We start from the raw sequence: 18,329 nt of genomic DNA, 5'->3' as shown, positions 1-18,329 counted from the left end.
TCCTTATATTATCTCCCTCACTCTTCCCCTATATCTCTATACCTCTTTGAATCTCTAGTTGCACTTCTCTATCTCCCTATCTTTATCTCTCCCTCTACCTCTTTTTATCTCTCTATCTATTTATCTCCCTCTTCCTCTCTCCCACTATCAAAATATTTGCCTCTATCTTCATCTCTCTCCCTCAATTTCTAGACAAGTCTTTATGTTTCTATCCACCCATCTCTTTCACTCTCTCTTTCTTGCACGCTATCTCCCCATATATCTTTACATATCTCTCTATATCATTTCTAATCTCTTTATATATTTTTCTATCTCTCCCTCTATATATATTTATTTCCTTCATCTTTATCTCTCTCCATATTTCTTCTTCCATCTCTCCCTCTATCTCTATCTTATTTTCTCCATCTTTCTCTACCCTTATATCTCTGTCTCTATATCGCTTCCTATATTTGTGTATACATTTTTATCTCCCTCTCTTACACCTCCTAGGAATGACATCCATCTCCAACAAATAATTTACATGGGACCCACCAATAAATGTTAACTAGAAGAGTAATTAAATAATATTATATGTCATCCATCTAAGAGGATATCCATGCACCCTTTCAAAAGTGTTTTTAGATTTATAGATTGTATTTAAATATCACTACAACTAATATTGGAAGTCAACTAGGAGAATAATTAAATTATATTTATATATCATCCAACTAAGAGGTTGTCCATGTACCCTTTCAATAGTGTTTGGATATATAGATTACACTATTCTAACAGTCTTCCAACTTGATATTATGCATTGCGATAACATACATAAAAAAATGTTAAATATATCAAGAATTAAAAACAATACTCACAACCTTTCTACACCAAGAAAACTTATCCTTCCTCACTAATCTACTAAAATAATCTACAATTATTTTTTGAATGTAAATCTTTGTATTATCTCTTGGATATAACTCTTTGCAACAAAACATTAACATTCTCTACTAATTATAAAATGTAAAGAACCATTTTTTTATTATCAACCATCTATTTATTTTTAAATAACACCTTACTTCGTCAATTTAATTCTTCCATAATAGACTGATACTTTTTCATTAAAATAAAACATTTTGTTCCATAATAGACTGATATTTTTTCATTAAATAAAACATTGTTATGTCACATGGTTATGGGTTCCATTCGACAAGAAAACATCGTGTCTTATTCATCGCACAATCTTTCCAAAAGTAACACAATCTCTTGTTCACAACTTCACATGTTGCGTATACAATAGCGAATCTACTCAACTGACCCTCTACCCAAAGCTTGCCAGTCGCTTGCCATTTTACTTGGCCGGCTTCTTAGCTTTTTGGCAAAAAATATACACTTCCCACTTATTTGAAAAAAATTAAAAAATGTATATCTGTGCAGCGTACTTACATCATTCCTACACTAGCAGTTGCCTCCTCTGTTATGGCAGAGCAGGAACAGAGCCCCTGAATTGAAAACAATGAATTGAATTGGTGTAGTCATACTATACAATTCTTCTTCTGTAAATAATTTAACAGAAGAGAGCAGACCATCAAAGTCTACATAATTGAACAAGCGTTTGGATTGTCGTCGCTGAACACAGAGGTATATCTTTCATCAGTTCTCTGCGGATTGGGGAAGGTGGGGTCCACGTTCCTTACATAACCGGCAGGAGCTTTTTTATCGTAGACCTGAGAAGCATATGGATAGTAAACCAGATTGTAAGGTTTGTATGGCCACATCTCTGCTTTTTTCCCAGTCCTCCTCCTCACCCTCTTTAACACCTTGTTCGCCTCCACGTACCCCGTCACCGTTACTTTGAATTGCTTTCGATCCACTTCCAACGATCTAACGCCTGCACTTGCGCTCAAATCATATTACTATTCACTCCCATACACGAAACAGATTTTAAAGAAAAGTGTTTATCAATCCCAGCACCTCACCTTTCATATTTGAAAGCGACTTCCTCACTTTTCTTTCGCACCCCTCGCAGTCCATACGAACTCTCAACTCTACCGTCTGCAATTGCATAACATCAATGGTTAAATTATAATCTACCTTATTTGCTTAAAGGCATATGACTTATAATGACAAAACAGGAGAAAATGGGGTACCTGAAACTGCTTGAGCTTCTTGGTCCGGCGAACAGTTGCTGCTTCCATCAAGCTTTCTATAAGAGCCATGGCACCCATCTTTCTCAACACTCAAATAAAGACCAAGCAGATGTTTCAAAAAAATTGTGTAGACCTTCTTCTTACAGACACAAATACAAAGGATAAATAGATCAATTAGATTGACGACCAAAACGATTACTCCGCTCTCAATTTATAAGGAAGGCAATGTGATGCAGAGATCTGGATAAACCAATTACTTTTCTTTCATCTCTACGAAGACACGTGTCTGCCTACTAAAGGCTGAAAAGAAAGAATGCAGATCAAACCGTAGAAAAGCTACGTGGCAGCAGGAGAGGAAATTGGCGGAGATGGATAAAGGGGATCTGGGAAGCAACGGGATACTGTGGCAAAGGGGAAGGAATGAGAGCATAGTTATTGGTGGCCTACATAAAAAAAAGTTTAGATAGACTCGTAGAGTTGAACACATAAATGATTGGTTTATGAGGAATGGCAGGACGTAACGTTTCTACAGGTCGAGTAAATGGATAGCGGTCGTTTTCAATGCAATTTCGTGGCAATTGCCTCCGGGATGATATAGAAAATGTAACAATCCAAGTGTAAAGTGCAGCTAGATTATCGGTTATCTCAACAGACATTCACAGGAAATGCACGTTTTCTTCTCGTGAACTTTCCTTTTTAAGGATACCGAGAAGCTGGCTTGCTAAAGAGACCGAGCCCCCATTTTCACCTCCCGCATTCACAATGGTTAAATAGACTGAAAACAATTACATATTGTTCACACTTCACCTCCCTTGTTCGCTGCTGCTTTGTCCGTTTCTGTACGTGGCAGGCGGAGAGGAAATGAGTGAAGTTATAAGTAAACCCAAAGTCAAATTACAGGTACTATTGCTCGAATTGAGGAACCAATCCACACGCGCCACGACTCGTAAACCCCTGTTGAAATTTGCAGAAGTTTTAAACGGTCCAATGGTGAGTTGCGAATGATTTCCTATTTTATAAGATAAGATAGTGTCGGTGCATTTTACTTCAATTTATGCTTCTCGAAGAACACTCACAGAGAGCACACGTGTCCTTCAGTTGTTTATCTTTATTATCATGCGTTTCCATGTCTATATTTGACTAGAGGAGTAAATTCGTCTTCGCTGAGAGGATGAGTTCCCATTTCCACCTTCATTAGCGAAATTTTAAATTTGTTCAGGTCGGATTGAATTTAAAATTTGGTAATTGGGGAAAAAACATATTTATTTAATATAAAGATGATATCCCACAGTTCGAGAATGCTTCGAATTCACTTGAATAATTATTTTTATGGGTCTTAAAAATTAGTTCTATTACCGATACATAACTGCCAACAGACACACAAGGGGGAACTCACAAGCAATGAACCCACCAAAAAACGAAACCAAAAAAGGACAAAGCCTTTTTTGAAAGGAGGATTTTTATCGGATCCTCAAACTAGTGGAACCAAAGTTCCCATCACACTGAAAACATCAAACCAAAACAAAGGGGTTTAGGACAAAACCCCGAACCATCCAAAAAATACCCCTTAAACGAAAAGAAAAGTAGCCAAGGGAGAAGAAAACAATAGATGAATTTAAAAAGGCAATCCACAACCTTATCCTAACAGTAGAACAATAGCCCCAATGCACAAAAGCAGCCATAGGAGAACAAGGGGAAGCAGGAGCAAAAAACACCAACCCAAACAAAAGATGGTAGTCCTCGAAAGAGATCAGCATTCACCACTGTGACAAGTAGAAAGGGAACAAAGCCCTCTCTGGTTAGGTGCTTGCAAGGTAACCAACCCTCAACACACCATCACTTCCAACCTGCCAAAGTAAGCCAAACACCAACTCCACCAAGTAAACCATGTTTCCTTAAGAATTGAGCTGAAGCCACCACCCCAAAGACCTCATTCAACCCCCCATTAGGCAAACTCCACCTCAAAAGGAGTCTCTACCTAAAGGAAGCAAACTAGTAGCACAAGCCCCACCAAAGGCACCTAAGATCCTAAAACCAAACAAGGTCCCTCCACATAAGAAGAGGGGAAATCACCTCTAAGTCAAACATAGAGAAGATATTCCAAACACCCACATCCTCCATCCAAAAACCCACTTTCCAAAAGACATAGAGGAACAACAAATCTCTATAAGGCACCGCAAGACCAACAAACATAGTCAAAACAAAAACCAACTCCCTACCACATCCCACAAGTAAGGGAACCTGGGAGAAGAGAAGCTGGCTAACAACATCAGACAAGATAAGACACAAAACAAAATGAAAGGCCTCATCCCTAACCACCAACAGTAGAGAGGGAGCAGAGGAACCAATGCAGTCCTCTCCTAACATGCATCCCATAGGAGAGGTCTAGGAAGACGCAAAGCAACTACAACCTACCTAAGAAAAACCCGACAATGGGTTCACAAGCAGCTCCCAAATAACAAAGCACAAGGAAAGGGTAGGAACAAGATAGGGGGACTGCCTCCTCACAATGCACCACTACACCTTGTGCCAAACCCACCATTGAGAAGCCCCTTCCCCAACACAACACACATTGCAAGCAATAAACAATCCCTCGTGTAAGGCATGGAGGGAACCCACAAACAGGGGCAACACAAATAACCCCAAACCGAAACCACCACGGGAGCTGCAAAGGGGGCCCAAAGATTGGGCAGACCAAGAGAACAACTGGGATGAGGGCCAATATACCTTACAAACACACCTGTGGCACAAGAGACGACCTCCAACTAACCCAAAACATGGGACCAAGTAGGAGGAGGCAAAACCAAGTGCCCCATAACCATGACTGCTCAAAAGAGGGCCCAACCATCAACTAAATGAATCCACACACCATGGCCATCATCTTCATTATTCTCATCTCTTGCAATCTCCCCTCCTCCTGAAACCCTAGCACTCCCCTTCCCGCTCTCCATCGTCGCCTATTAAGAAAGAATTTTTTTTATTGTTTATAGAGTTGTAAGTTTGAATTTTAGATTATATTTTACATCTACATATACCATTTTAACTCTTCATACATCATGGAATAAAATTCTAAAATAAATTTATTTTTCATAGATCATTTTTTTGTGAATTTACACTAAGAAAAGAGCTAGTTAAAAATATTAACAATGTGTTGAAATTTGTTCATATTGAATTAAATCTCCAATGCCCCAAGCTTATGTCCAAGACATTAACAAACAAACAAAAATTATAATACAAATGTGACATCAACATGCCACTTTTCACACATACAAACACAAGCTGTTGTGACACAACAAAATGACACTCAACTCATGCAATACCAATTCACTAACTACGGCAACACAATGACATACTCAAATATAGTCAAATTTACTAGGACAAAACTCAAATAACAAGTTTTAACAAAAATGTGAAATTTTCATGATACTTGGCAACTCTTACAAATTGATTCCTAACCTCTTAACTTTTTCTCCATTCCTTTCTTGTAAAACTTCAAACTTCATGTGCAACTTTGCAACCTCTCAAATTACATTTCAAGTTTCATTTTTTTGGCAACATGATTATTTAGACTTTTCACTATTCTTGACTTTAGAGTTTCCAATAAATGTTATCACTCTTGCGAATTGCATCCCAAATTTTAATTTTTGATAGTAAGTCTAGACAATTTTTTCGCCATATAGAATTATTAAGTTTCCCATCAACTTTACAACTTTTGCAAATTGCATCCCAAGTTTTGATTTCTCATAACATGACTAGAAAAACTTTTGAACATGCAAAACTTCAAAGTTTCTAAGAAAATTTTCAGACTCTTGCAAATTGCATGCCAAATTCTTATTTTGAATAGAAATACTAGGTGAACTTTTCACCATGAAGAAATTTGGAATTCCCAAGCAATTTTGCAAATTTTGCAAGTTGTATCGAAAGTTAAATTTCTACCAATTTTTATATTGTGTAATTTTCATCTATTCACATTTGCATCTCCAAATTATAATCTTAGATCTTACAAACAAAAAGACATGGTTTTCCCATCTTTTGTATCATTCTGAAGATGACTTGACCAAGTATTTGGAAAAACGTGATATCCTAAGGACCTTATTATCTAATTCCACATATCAATACATGAAAAGGAAATGGAAAAAACATGGAAAGAAGAAATGAGTAATTAGAATAATTAATACTTCTCTCTTTATTTACATTATTAATAAATAAAACACAATTATACTCATCACAAATTTATTCCTACAAGAAATAAACTATGCTTTGTACTTATATTTTTCGGACCTAATCAAACTTGGTAATTTCATTCCATATTGACAAACATATTCAAATCAAAAATTGAAAATAACCAAAATAAATAATAAAAATCATGCTATATAAATATATATATATAATAAACCAACTTTTTTTTACAATTATATATATTTAACCAAAACAAATCATAAATATCTAAACAACACTTTTTATTTTAAAACCATACATAAACCTTTAAATTATTTAAATTATTGCAAATAACATTCTAAGTAATCAAAGATAACACTCCTTTGTTGAAGACCTCGAATAGAGGATTGGGAAGCACTTAATTTGCTTGTCTATCTAAGCCTTCCATGATAGCTAGAGTGTTACTCTTTACTTAATGAAAACATGGCTATCTGACATGTAGAGGCCCCCCTGGACAAGAAAGTGTTTTTTTATTTTCTTATAGAGAAAACATCGTGATTCGTGTTTTTACAGAATCTGTAACAGAGTCTTTCCAAAACTAACAGAATCTCTTGTCACAACTTCACGTCTTGCGTATAGAATAGCAAGTCCTTCTAATCTCAAGAGGAAAGTGTTTACATTCTTTGATTACACAGTCATAACAGAATTTATTATCAACAAACACAACTTTTCCCACTATTACAGGGTTTAGAAATGTTTTAGATAAAATTGTGTGAAATCTACAAATTTTCGCAGCTTTACATCTTGCATATACAATAGCAAACTCTACATAATTGAAAAGAATGGATTGAATTGAAGAAAGCAGAGCATGGAGTCTACATAATTGAACAAGCGTTTGGATTGTCGTCGCTGAAGGCAGAGGTGTATTGTTCCTGATCACTTCTCTGCGGATTGGGGAAGGTGGGGTCCACGTTCCTTACATAACCAGCAGGAGCTTTTTTATCGTAGACCTGAGCAGCATATGGATGGTAAACCAGATTGTAGGGCTTGTATGGCCATATCTCTGCTTTTTCCCCCGTCTTTCTTCTCACCCTCTTCAAAACCTTATTCGCCTCCACGTAACCCGTCACTGTCACTTTGAATTGCTTTCGATCCACTTCCAACGATCTCACGCCTGCAATCAACCCACGTTAATACTCACTCCCATACACGTAACAGATTTTAATGAAATGTGTTTATATATGAATCCCACCATCTCACCTTTCATATTTTCTAGCGAGTTCCTCACTTTCCTTTCGCACCCCTCGCAGTCCATACGAACTCTCAACTCCACTGTCTGCAATTGCATAACTTCAATGGTTAACCAACATGCCATTTCATTTGTTTATGACATCTAACGTATGATGAGAAAACAAGAGAAAATGGGATACCTGAAATTGCTTAAGTCTCTTGGGCCGGTTAATAGTTGCTGCCTCCATCAAGCTCTCTATAAGAGCCATAGCACCCATCTTCCTCGACACTCAAATAAAGACCAAGCAGATGTTTCAAAAAAGCCTGTGTAGACTCTTGTCTTACAGACACAAATACAAAGGATTAAGAAATAGATCGATTAGATTGACGAGTAAAACGAATGCTCCGCTCTCAATTTATAAGGAAGGCGATGTGATGCAGAGATCTGCATAAACCACTCGCTTCTCTTGGAGCTCCACGAAGACAGGTGTCTGTCTACTGAAGGCTTAAAAGAAAAAAATGCAGATCGAGCCGTAGAAAAGTAACGTGGCAGCAGGAGAGGAAATGCGGGGAGATGGATGAAGGGAATCTGTGTTGCTTGCTTCCGGGAAGGCACAGTTTATAGATAGATTCGTGGACTTGAAGGCGTGAATGATTTATTAGGAATGGCGGGATGTAAGCGTTTTAAAAGGTTGAGTAAATGTATGGCGGTCGTTTTCAAGGCATTTTCATGGAAATTGCATCTCCGACATGATAATGCTATTGTTGTCACGGTCCAACTTTAAGGTGCAAATAGATTATGTTTTTCTCGACTCACATTCATAGGAAGTGCACGTGTTCTTCCCGTGGGCTTTTCCTTAAAAAATGCCAAAATTTTCCTGCAATTATGTACACTTGAAACGAGAAGCCATCTAATAATAGCAAAGCCATCTAAATTTGGGGGAAATGAAACCCGAGTTATCGAATCTTGGCAGGGGTCTGACTATGGTACTTCCATCTCTTTTTCTCACTGTTATTTCATTCTTTCCTTGAGAGGGAATGATTTTAAGTTGTATAAACCCAAAGCGATAGCAGATAATTTTGCTCGAATCGAGAATCCAATCCGCACGCGCCACGACATATCAACAGGCGTTGAAATTTGCGTATAAGTTCTTAACGGTCCAATTGTCACTTACGAAGAGTTAAAATTGGATCAGATTAATGTCGGTGCATTTTAGTTCATTTTCTGCTTCTCGGAAATCATTCACAGAAACCAAAAGTGTCTATCTTTATTATTATGCGTTTATCACTAAAAGATGCTACCGTTAAAAATAAACTAGTATATTTTTATATTTAGAAAATGTTATATAAAAAATATTGATATTATTATTTAAGAAATTATTTTATTTATCTATTATTTCATTTAAAAATTATTATATCATTTTTTATCACAATTTATTTTTTATTAGTCTTCTCTTGCTATTTTCGATAGGGGCTGAGTTGTTAAATAGAGCGAAATTCAAATCAAATAAGGAAGGAAAGTTGGTGGATTAGGAACTTTGAAACTAAATTTTCAACTTTGATGCTTATCCTTCTGTTTTGTTTTTCATTCACGAATTCTTGCTAATCTCCTATAGGAGCTGCTGCCACTATAGACACTTATTAGCATAATTACCATCATGATTTTTGTCTATACCAATTATTTAATAACAGAATAGTGAATTCATCTACAAACTTGCATTAGGCATCTTGCTTGAGAAAAGAGGCCCTCATTTCAAATATCGCAAGGGAATTCTTAGAGGGCCCCTTTGGTGCACATTTTTATTAGTATCTTACCTACTTTAGCAAATAGTATTGGCTATTCTCATATCATCGCAATGATAATAGTTTGTTTAGTTACTAGCAATTGTATATTGGTGTATACTGAGTATGCCAACTTGTAAATTGCTTTCTTGTTCCTACATACATTCATGCAATGCATGAGGTCAATTTATAGGTCATTAAGCAGATGATATTTTGTGTTTGTCCACTTACACTAACTTTTTCTATGAATGTGACATCCTTAGAATGTACAAAAAATATAAATAAACAATTATTATATGTAAAATTACTCCCTCTCTTTGTACACCTCTCATTACCTATCTTTGCATATTTCTCTCTTCCTCTCTCCCTCCCTTTATCCTTTTGCATTTCTCTCTTCTCTATCTTATATAAAGATAATTGAGTGTATGCACCAAGTTACATCAATTAAACAAGCATTCATAATGTGTTAGACCATTTTATTGCACTTTGAGTAGTGCACACTTCACATCTTTGTGTCTTCTTACCTAAAAAAGGATGACAAAAGCCCTTAGTATATGACATTCATAGCTTGAAAGCATATGAGTATATCCATGTGGAGATGTGTGGAAAAATTATTTTAAGAGGGAATTTGTCTTGTGTCTAGACCATTTACATAATTTCATTCCAATGTGTATTAAATATTACAACAACTAACATTTACATATAGAGATATAGATAGAGAGAGGAGAGAGAGGGGGGAGGGAAAAATGATGATAAGGAGAATAAAAGGTGAGAAATAGATGGAGAGACAGAGACATAGAGAGATAGAGAGAGACAAAGAGAGACAGAGACAGGACAGAGACAGACAGAGACAGAGACAGAGACAGAGATAGAGACAGAGACAGAGATAGAGACAGAGACAGAGACAGAGATAGAGAGAATAATACAAAAGGAGATTGATACGGGAGGAGAGAGATAGAGAGATTTAGTAAAAGATGGAGATAGAGAGTCAAAGAGAGATAAATAATAGTGTGAGACAGAGGAACAAAGAAATAGATGTAGGGAACTTGAGAGAGATACAAATACATGAATAGAGAGATAGAGAGAGATAACGACATAAGGAAGGATAGAAAGTGTGAGAAGGAGGGACATAAGGAGGGAGGAGGGAAAAAGGGAAAGAGAAAGATGGAAAGGGGGATGATTAGATAGGGGGTAAATTTTGATCAATCATTTCATGAAAACAATTTAAAGATGGCAAGTGTTCGTGGGAAGCTACATATGCTTAGGGAAATACAAATTTAAACAAAAGAAGAGAGATAGAAATGGGGAGAAATACCACTTTAGTGTAGATACAGATAGGTATAATAGGCATAAAAGCAATATTTTATTTATTTTTCTAGATAATCATAAATTACTAGTTATAGAATATTAATTTGATAGAAAAATAGTGCTAGCATTGGCTATATCAAACATATTAGTTTTATAACTTCCTTGTTTATTTTTATTTTTTGCTAAAATATCTATGAAATTCAAGTCAAACTTAGTCAAAGGGTTCACAAGATGTAGTACTCTTCTCTTTTCCTTTAGATTTCTTCCATCCTAGTTAATGAATATTTTAAATTTTATAGTAAATTAACTTATGATTTGTTTTCTCGGAAGGATTCAACCTGATGAAGAAGATAAAAGATAAAAGTAAGGTGACTAGAAATGTAATGGATAAAAGTCTCATCTAAGAAAGAACACTCTTAATTATTATACAAAGCATATATCATGTTCTAGACCTTATGATCCTAAAAATCAATGATAATAGGTTAATGAATGAATGGGTCTTATGTAGTCTCAAACTAAATGAAATAGTCTACATAAATAAACTAGGCTTAGCTAGAATAATTGCAGGACGAGGGAGAAAAATTTGACATGCTACCTTTGTAAATCACATAACACAAATACAAAAACTATCATGTTAATGAACTTTATTTGAATGAGGAACAACTATTGAACAAATTTAATGGGAACTTTAAAATAAATAAATTAATGTTCAAATATACAATGAGAAGTGACATTTTACTGGTTATATGTATCAATATATAATGAGGCAGTTGGTTATGCTTTTATAAAATAAAAATTGAAAAATTTGCAGATTACACACCTCCTTATGACTCTAGAGCCTAAAAATTCACTTTTATCTTCGAATGAATCAAATCCTCGACCATTATAGACCTCGTCAAACTATGGCCTTTATCAATTCAAGAAGAGATAAAGATAAGATTACTCTGTTGTTGGGGAAAAAAGCATTATGATAAAATTGAAATAAAATCAAATGGATGCAACAAGCTTATCCCAATTTTCTTTGACAAACTATAAGAATTGAATTTCATTAATTGTCCATACTAATTAAATTTTTCAGCCAATAAAAATGCATAAAGCTAATTTTTCGAATATGTATTGTTAAAAAATTGATATCTATACTTTAATCAAATATTCTTGAAAATGAGAATAATTCAAAAATATTTTGTTTTTGTTTCGTTAAAAAAAAATTTTTAAATAAAAAGTTAAATAAAGCCCCCTTCCCTATAATTCTATGATAGGAACCAATAAAAAGGAACTCAAATAGAGGAAGCGCTTACCACTTAATTGTTTGTCTAAGCCTTCCATAATAGAATTACTTTTAACTAAATAAAAGAAAATTGTTATCTGACATGTACATGGGTTCACTCGACGAGAAAGTTTTTTCTTTTTCTTATAAAGAAAATATCATATATTTACACAATCTCTAACAGAATCTTTCAAAAACTAACAAAAACCTATGATCAATAGATGGACATACATACACAAGAGACATGGCAGGACAAGTCATCTGTGAGAGACGTGGAATTATTAACAGTTTAAGTCATTCTTATTAAAGCACATCTTCCCATTGAAGCTTTGACTATCCCCATGGGCAATGGCATATGTATGGGATGTCGACTACGATAATAAGAAATGGATCTATTAACTACTGAAGAAGGACCTGATGTTTTTGAGAAGATGGTAGAAACTTAATAGTTTATAAGTTATTTGAATGATGGTTTGTTCAAACTGTTAGCTTCCAAATTTTCTAGAAAGATATCGATTAGGTACTTCATTTGGCAATTTGGAAGCACCAACGTCACAAGCTAAAATCAACTACAATTTTGATTACCCCAGTGAAGAAATACTTCGATGTGATGTTTTTGTTCTTTCAAGAACAATACTAGGATGCAATGATAGGCAAGATTTTTATTAATCCTAGAGTAGTAAAGAAGCGTTCGTTTAGTTAGAGAAGAAAGATATATTCTTAGCTAAACCAACTTTTCTCTTTTACATGTATTTTCTAGTTTTTGGGGTGCAATTCATAATTTTTTGTTAATTGTAGGGGTATCCTTGCGATCTAGTCTAGTGTCCAACCTAACTTATCTTAGTCTTATTTATTGTCAAGTTGAGGTTAGGAAGGGGTGAACTGGGGCCAGACTAATCACCTAGGATGCTCACAATTGCCCACAAATCATGTGCATCTAGTAAGCTACTTGAAACCAACAGAGAGAAAATCCACAACCCAAGCCAAATCTGCTACCCATGCGGGCGGGGTGGAATTCATAATTTTATTTATTGTATATTTCATTAATCAAGTGACTTTTTATAAATAGAAAAGGAACCAACCCTGATTTTCCACCAATTATCCATCAAATTTAATAAAGCTTAATTTATTTGATATGTAGTGTTGGTAATCTATCATTTCTTTGTTGATTCATATGACTAAGCATGGGGATATAAAAAGTGTTGACTCCTTGTTAAATTTAATTGATCAAACATTTGTAGTCTAACCATGTTAACTATGATGTTTAATCTACCATTTAAATAGATCCTATCTTTCAAACTTATAAAAACTAGAATAGAACATTATTAGTGAAAAATTTTGAGCTATTGCTATGTCAAATATGTTTCGTCTTTGTATACAATGTTTTTAAATATTTATCTTTAATTATTCTATAGTACCTTGAGGGAGCACCCTTCCAAGTTAATGATGACGGGTTGTATCCACTCTTGTTAGCTGGTCCATGTATATTGTGATTTATTTGTTAAATGTGTGCTCGATGTGTGCTTGGCATGTTCTTAAGAGTTCTTTTCTAAGAAATTTTTAAAATTACAAGTGAGCTCGAAGTTTGAATCTTAATAAGGAATTTGTAGTATTTAGAAAAAAAAAAAATGGTGCCCAAAAGACCTTAATATCTTTATAAACTAATTATCTAATTTAACATACAAACATGAATATATGGACAAAAATGAAATGAAAAAACATGCAAAGGGGAAATGATTATTTAAAATAATTAATATTTCTACCTTCAATTACAATATTATTTTAAATAACATAAATAAATCATGCCCATACTCATCACTAATTTATTCTATTTTTACAAGAAATATAAACCATACTTTCTAATGATATTTTCAATTCAAAATTCGAATTGGAAATTACCCAAATAAATGATAGAAATTATCTCACATATATAAATAAATTATTTTATATATATACACTTTGAAGACAAATTCTTTGACGATTATTTATGTTTAACTAAAACAAATCATATATATAAACTGCAAATAGCATTTTAAATATATAAAAAAAATAACACTCTATTATAGAGGAAGCACTTACCACTTAATTGTTTGTGTAAGCCTTATTGAGTTACTTTTTACTAAATAATAAAACACTGTTATTGACATGTAGGGCCCCACTGGACAAGATAGTGTTTTTATCTTCTTATAAAGAAAACATTCTGTCCCTGCACAATCTCCAACGACAAAATCTTTCCAAATCTAATCTCAAGAGGAAAGTGTTTTCATTCTTTGATTACAAAGTATAGCAGAAAAGTTAAAGAAATTTCTAGATAAAATTAAAGAAATGTCTAGATAAAATTGTGTGAAATTTACAATTTTTTACCACTTTACATCTTGCATATACAATAGCAAACTCTCCGGCAGCAAAAGACATCTGGCTTTACCAAGCTCGCCAGGAGTCACTCGCCACTTCCATCGCTCTTTTCTTCTCACTGTTAGTCCGTTTCTTACAGCTTAGCCCCCCCACAAGAAACAAACCCATCTTATCCTATGTAACTGTTTGCCTCCCTTGTCATGGTAGAGCTGGAACAGAGTAACAGATTGAAAACAATGAATTGAATTGGAACAGTAATACATAATTGAACAGAAGAGAGCAGAGCATCAAAATCTACATGATTGAACAGGCGTGTGGATTGTCGTCGCTGAAGACATGGGTGTATTTTTCCTCAGTTTTGTCAGGATTGGGGAAGGTGGGTTCCGCGTTCCTTACATAACCGGCAGGAGCTTTTTTATCATAGACTTGAGGAGCATATGGTTGGGAAACCAGATTGTAGGGCTTGTATGGCCACATCTCTGCCTTTTTCCCCGTTTTTCTTCTCACCCTCTTCAACACCTTATTCGCATCCACGTACCCCGTTACTGTCACTTTGAATTGCTTTCTATCCACTTCCACCGATGTCACGCCTGCACACAAATCGCGTTAATACTCACTCCCATGCACGAAACAGATTTTAATGAAATGTTTTTATGAATCACACCTCCTCACCTTTCATATTTTCTACCGACTTCCTCACTATTCTCTCGCACCCCTCGCAGTCCATACGAACTCTCAACTCAACCGTCTGCAATTGCATAACATCAATGGTTAACTAACATGCCAATTTATGGCATCTACCATATAATGAGAAAACAAGAGAAAATGGGATACCTGAAATTGCTTAAGTTTCTTGGGCCGGCGAATAGTTGCTGCTGCCTCCTTCAAACTTTCTAAAAGAGCCATGACACCCATATTCCACACCACTCAAATAAAGACCAAGCAGATGTTTCAAAAATAATAATGTGTGTAGTCTCGTCTTACAGACACAAATACAAAGTATTACTAAATAGATCGATTAGATTGACGACCGAATCGAATTCTCAGCTCTAAATTTATAAAGAAGGCGGTGTGATGCAGAGATATGGATAAACCTATCACTTCTCTAAGAGCTCTACGAAGATACGTGTCAGCAGGAGAGGGAATGGGCGGAGATAGATGAAGGTAATCTGTGGAAGTAACGAGATACTTCGCACAATAATCATTTTAGATAGAGTGGTGGAGTTGAACGCGTGAATGATTATTTGGAATAGCAGGATGTAAGGTCGAGTAAATGAATGGCGGTCGTTTTCAACGCAATTGCTTCTCCGACATGATAATGCAAGTGTGAGGGTCCAAATAGATTGATTACTTTTGTCTCTAACTGACATTCATAGGAAATGCACGTGTTCTTCTCGTCAGTTTTTCCTTAGAAATTGCCAGAATTTTCTTAAAATTCTCTACACTGGAAACGAGAAGATGGCTTGCTAAAGAGAACGAGACCCCATTTTCATTATGGTCCAACGGACTGAAAAGAAATATACCTATATTGATTCACATGTTGCGTATCAAATTAAAATAATAATAACAAAGGCATCTAAAATAGGGCAGGGAAATGAAACCTGGCTTATGAAATATTGCCATCTCTTTTGCTCACTGTTAGTTACTTTGCGTGACAGCAGCCGAGGAAATGAGTGAAGTTGTAAGTGATAGCAGATGATATGGCTGGAATCGAGACGTGTGAATAAGATTGTTTTTAACGTTCCAATCGCGAGGTGCCAATAGGCGAGAGGGGTCCAATAGTCATTATAGCAATTGTCATTATTAATAGTAGAAAAAAAATATATTAAATATTCATTCTATATATTAATAAAAAAAATACCAAATATGTGATACATGGGATCAATAATTGAACACTTCAAAGCTAGTAATCCTCAAGTAAAATAATCATTTATACATACATTATTAAATGTTATGTAACATATTTTGTTGTCATTAATATAACATAGTTATCTACAATAAGTGTATCAATTTTAAAATAATGAATCCTTCTTAAATAATTAAGAGACTGAGAAAATTATATAAATCCATTGCATATCACACTTAAAAATAGAAGATATAAAAATGACATCCAATATGGACCAATTCAGATTCATAATGTCACAATTTAATATTTAACTTGTAACTGACAAATATTACAACTTGTGCATGTTAAGGAATATTTATTTTCAAAAAGTCCAAACTCAGTGTACAACTACTGGATACTTGTCAAATCTAATACAAATATTTCTTTGAAAATATTGCCCAAAAATGTACAACTACTGGAGCATTTGTGGTGCAGGGCACCTAACACTCCAAGCATGCAATTTGGTTTCTTTTAAGTTTTGTGTGATGTCTTTATTGATGTAATAATGGACCAACCATTTGGGACTCAGTAGAGCCATGCTTGAGTTGTCCAAGTTTTAGATCATGTCATTTGTGTTCACGATGTTGTCAGCCTGAGAAGTTGAAATGCTAAGGTAGATCACAGGAGTAGTACTCCAGATGATTGTTATCATGTAATAAGGGTATATTGTAGTGTGTTTAGGTCTTCTAGGGTGTTTGAGGACCTTCAGGAGCCTTGAAATGCATTAGAGTGAAAAGTTGCATCTCAGGAGTCAAAAGATGTAAAAAGTCATTGAGCAACATTTTGCAATTTTTGCAAAAGTTGCATTTTGGATGATGGCGTTGCAAAGTTGGTTGAACCAATTAAACCATCAGCATTTAAGACAAAATATACTTCATTGTACGGGTTGAGAGAATTGGGAATGCAAGAACAAGTTTTTGAGTTGCAAGCAAATCTTGTTTTCTTGAGTTTTCATTGCTTTGTACGGTCCTGTACAGACTTGATTGTAGAATCCCATTGCAGGGCATGAGTGTTCATTGAATTTACTTTCCAATAAGTTTTATTTGCAGGACTGATTATCTTTAGTTGTAGAGATATCATCCATTCTTTGCAACTAGGTGTAAAACCCTTGCAAGTAGGGTTTAAGAGAAAAATGGCTCTAACCTAAGCATTCATTGATGGCACCTATTGAAATCAAGTGGAATGCTAGGTTAGGGTCTATACATAGGTTTATACTAGGGTTTTTTGTTTTGCAGGTCTTTGTGGAGGAGATACAATGAAGCACTAGGCTCACCGTTGGGAGTTGGTGAGTTAGGACAACAAGAGATGTGCAAATTCTGAGCACATATGGATTGGTGCAAGACAAAATGTCACATGGTTGGAAATCCCTCTAAGTTCCCTTGAAGAATCCCTAATTTGTTTGAGCGGGTGTTTCGAATGGTGAAGGGTTTTAGATCCATCTTTCCAAGTCACCCAGGTAGGCCTAAACCCTTGAAATTACTGCAGTATTGGAAACCCTATGTGTACAGATAACCCAGATGCAATTTAACAATATTTTTTGTAACTCTGAAAAGGGTACTCGAATCCATAATTTATTTGTTGCCTTGTTTGGGAATTTTTCAAACTTAGTGCCTAAAACCGCCAAGGGAGGGCTAATCCAATTAGGCCTATTTGAGCCCGGTAGAGACCAAGAAAGGATAGGAAACCATGGTGATGGGTTTGGAGATGCTAAAAGCCTCAAAAGAATTCAAAGACAATATGTATATGTATTTTGAGTCCTTTGAATGAGGTTGGAGTGTTGTGATCCTTGCAGGAGTTGTTGGAGCCTAGGAGTGGTGTGTGAAGATTGAGGTGGCAACCTCAATAGGAGGAGTTGATTGTCTAAGACCAGTGGCTACACATTGGAGGCAAGCCAAAGTGGATCAAACCTTGGAGGTCTCAATAGAAAAACCCCTACTAAGTGCCATTGGATGGGCTTGAGTAGTTGAAGGGTTGAGTAAGACAAGTCAATCCAAAAGGTGAATTGTACCAAGCTTCAAGACTCTTTGCATCAGAGTGGTATTAGAGCCATTATTTGAAAGATTTGGTGTATGTTAGATTGTGAAGAATCAGAAGCAAGTTCAATGCCTCCAAAGGCAATGACTCCAAACGCCATCTGGTAGATGGTGGCAGAAATGATAGAAGGATGCAGAAGGAAGTCGAGGAACCAGAGATGTTAAGAAGGAGAAGGGGAAGGTTAAGA

At 35.3% G+C, this 18,329-nt stretch overlaps 3 protein-coding genes across 4 annotated transcripts in view; all 3 read right to left on the bottom strand.

Annotated features, from left to right (window-relative positions):
- LOC131032231 (heavy metal-associated isoprenylated plant protein 23) overlaps positions 1 to 7,874 on the bottom strand; it is a 57,235-nt gene extending 49,361 nt beyond the window's left edge. The window contains exons 1-3 of the mRNA XM_057963186.1: positions 7,712 to 7,874; positions 7,542 to 7,617; positions 7,157 to 7,455 (exon numbers count right to left, since the gene is read on the bottom strand). Of these exons, the coding sequence (XP_057819169.1) occupies positions 7,157 to 7,455; positions 7,542 to 7,617; positions 7,712 to 7,789 (453 nt within the window). The 5' untranslated portion in view covers positions 7,790 to 7,874. Of the gene's footprint in view, positions 7,456 to 7,541; positions 7,618 to 7,711 lie in introns of the transcript that reaches the window.
- LOC131032232 (heavy metal-associated isoprenylated plant protein 23) lies at positions 1,179 to 2,288 on the bottom strand. Its single transcript, XM_057963185.1, has 3 exons — positions 2,124 to 2,288; positions 1,953 to 2,028; positions 1,179 to 1,864 (listed from the first exon to the last, which is right to left on the bottom strand). Exons 1-3 carry the CDS (start codon positions 2,199 to 2,201, stop codon positions 1,569 to 1,571), a joined length of 450 nt encoding a protein of 149 aa, XP_057819168.1. The 5' UTR covers positions 2,202 to 2,288; the 3' UTR covers positions 1,179 to 1,568.
- Positions 7,875 to 14,180: 6,306 nt separating the features above from the next.
- On the bottom strand, positions 14,181 to 15,310 carry LOC131032234 (heavy metal-associated isoprenylated plant protein 27). Of its 2 annotated transcripts, XM_057963187.1 has the most exons (4): positions 15,058 to 15,310; positions 14,896 to 14,971; positions 14,522 to 14,813; positions 14,181 to 14,432 (listed from the first exon to the last, which is right to left on the bottom strand). In XM_057963187.1, exons 1-4 carry the CDS (start codon positions 15,136 to 15,138, stop codon positions 14,393 to 14,395), a joined length of 489 nt encoding a protein of 162 aa, XP_057819170.1. In that variant the 5' UTR covers positions 15,139 to 15,310; the 3' UTR covers positions 14,181 to 14,392. The 2 variants fall into 2 exon arrangements, with proteins under 2 accessions (XP_057819170.1, XP_057819171.1); XM_057963188.1 differs by having other exon boundaries at positions 14,181 to 14,813; positions 15,058 to 15,305.
- Between the last annotated feature and the right edge of the window lie 3,019 nt (positions 15,311 to 18,329).

This window comes from Cryptomeria japonica, chromosome 5, assembly GCF_030272615.1.
Source record: "Cryptomeria japonica chromosome 5, Sugi_1.0, whole genome shotgun sequence".
In the NCBI taxonomy this organism is placed as follows: Eukaryota; Viridiplantae; Streptophyta; class Pinopsida; order Cupressales; family Cupressaceae; genus Cryptomeria; species Cryptomeria japonica.
Note: the sequence above shows the minus strand (reverse complement) of the source record. Positions and strands in the feature narration are given on the sequence as shown.

Excerpts from the sequence above, each read along its gene's own strand:
- LOC131032232 (XM_057963185.1), bottom strand. The coding sequence starts at position 2,201 with ATGGGTGCCATGGCTCTTATAGAAAGCTTGATGGAAGCAGCAACTGTT. Across the intron at positions 2,029-2,123 it reads AGAAGCTCAAGCAGTTTCAG|ACGGTAGAGTTGAGAGTTCG; the intron begins GTACCCCATTTT and ends ATGCAATTGCAG. Across the intron at positions 1,865-1,952 it reads GTCGCTTTCAAATATGAAAG|GCGTTAGATCGTTGGAAGTG; the intron begins GTGAGGTGCTGG and ends GCGCAAGTGCAG.
- LOC131032234 (XM_057963187.1), bottom strand. The coding sequence starts at position 15,138 with ATGGGTGTCATGGCTCTTTTAGAAAGTTTGAAGGAGGCAGCAGCAACT. Across the intron at positions 14,972-15,057 it reads AGAAACTTAAGCAATTTCAG|ACGGTTGAGTTGAGAGTTCG; the intron begins GTATCCCATTTT and ends ATGCAATTGCAG. Across the intron at positions 14,814-14,895 it reads GTCGGTAGAAAATATGAAAG|GCGTGACATCGGTGGAAGTG; the intron begins GTGAGGAGGTGT and ends ATTTGTGTGCAG.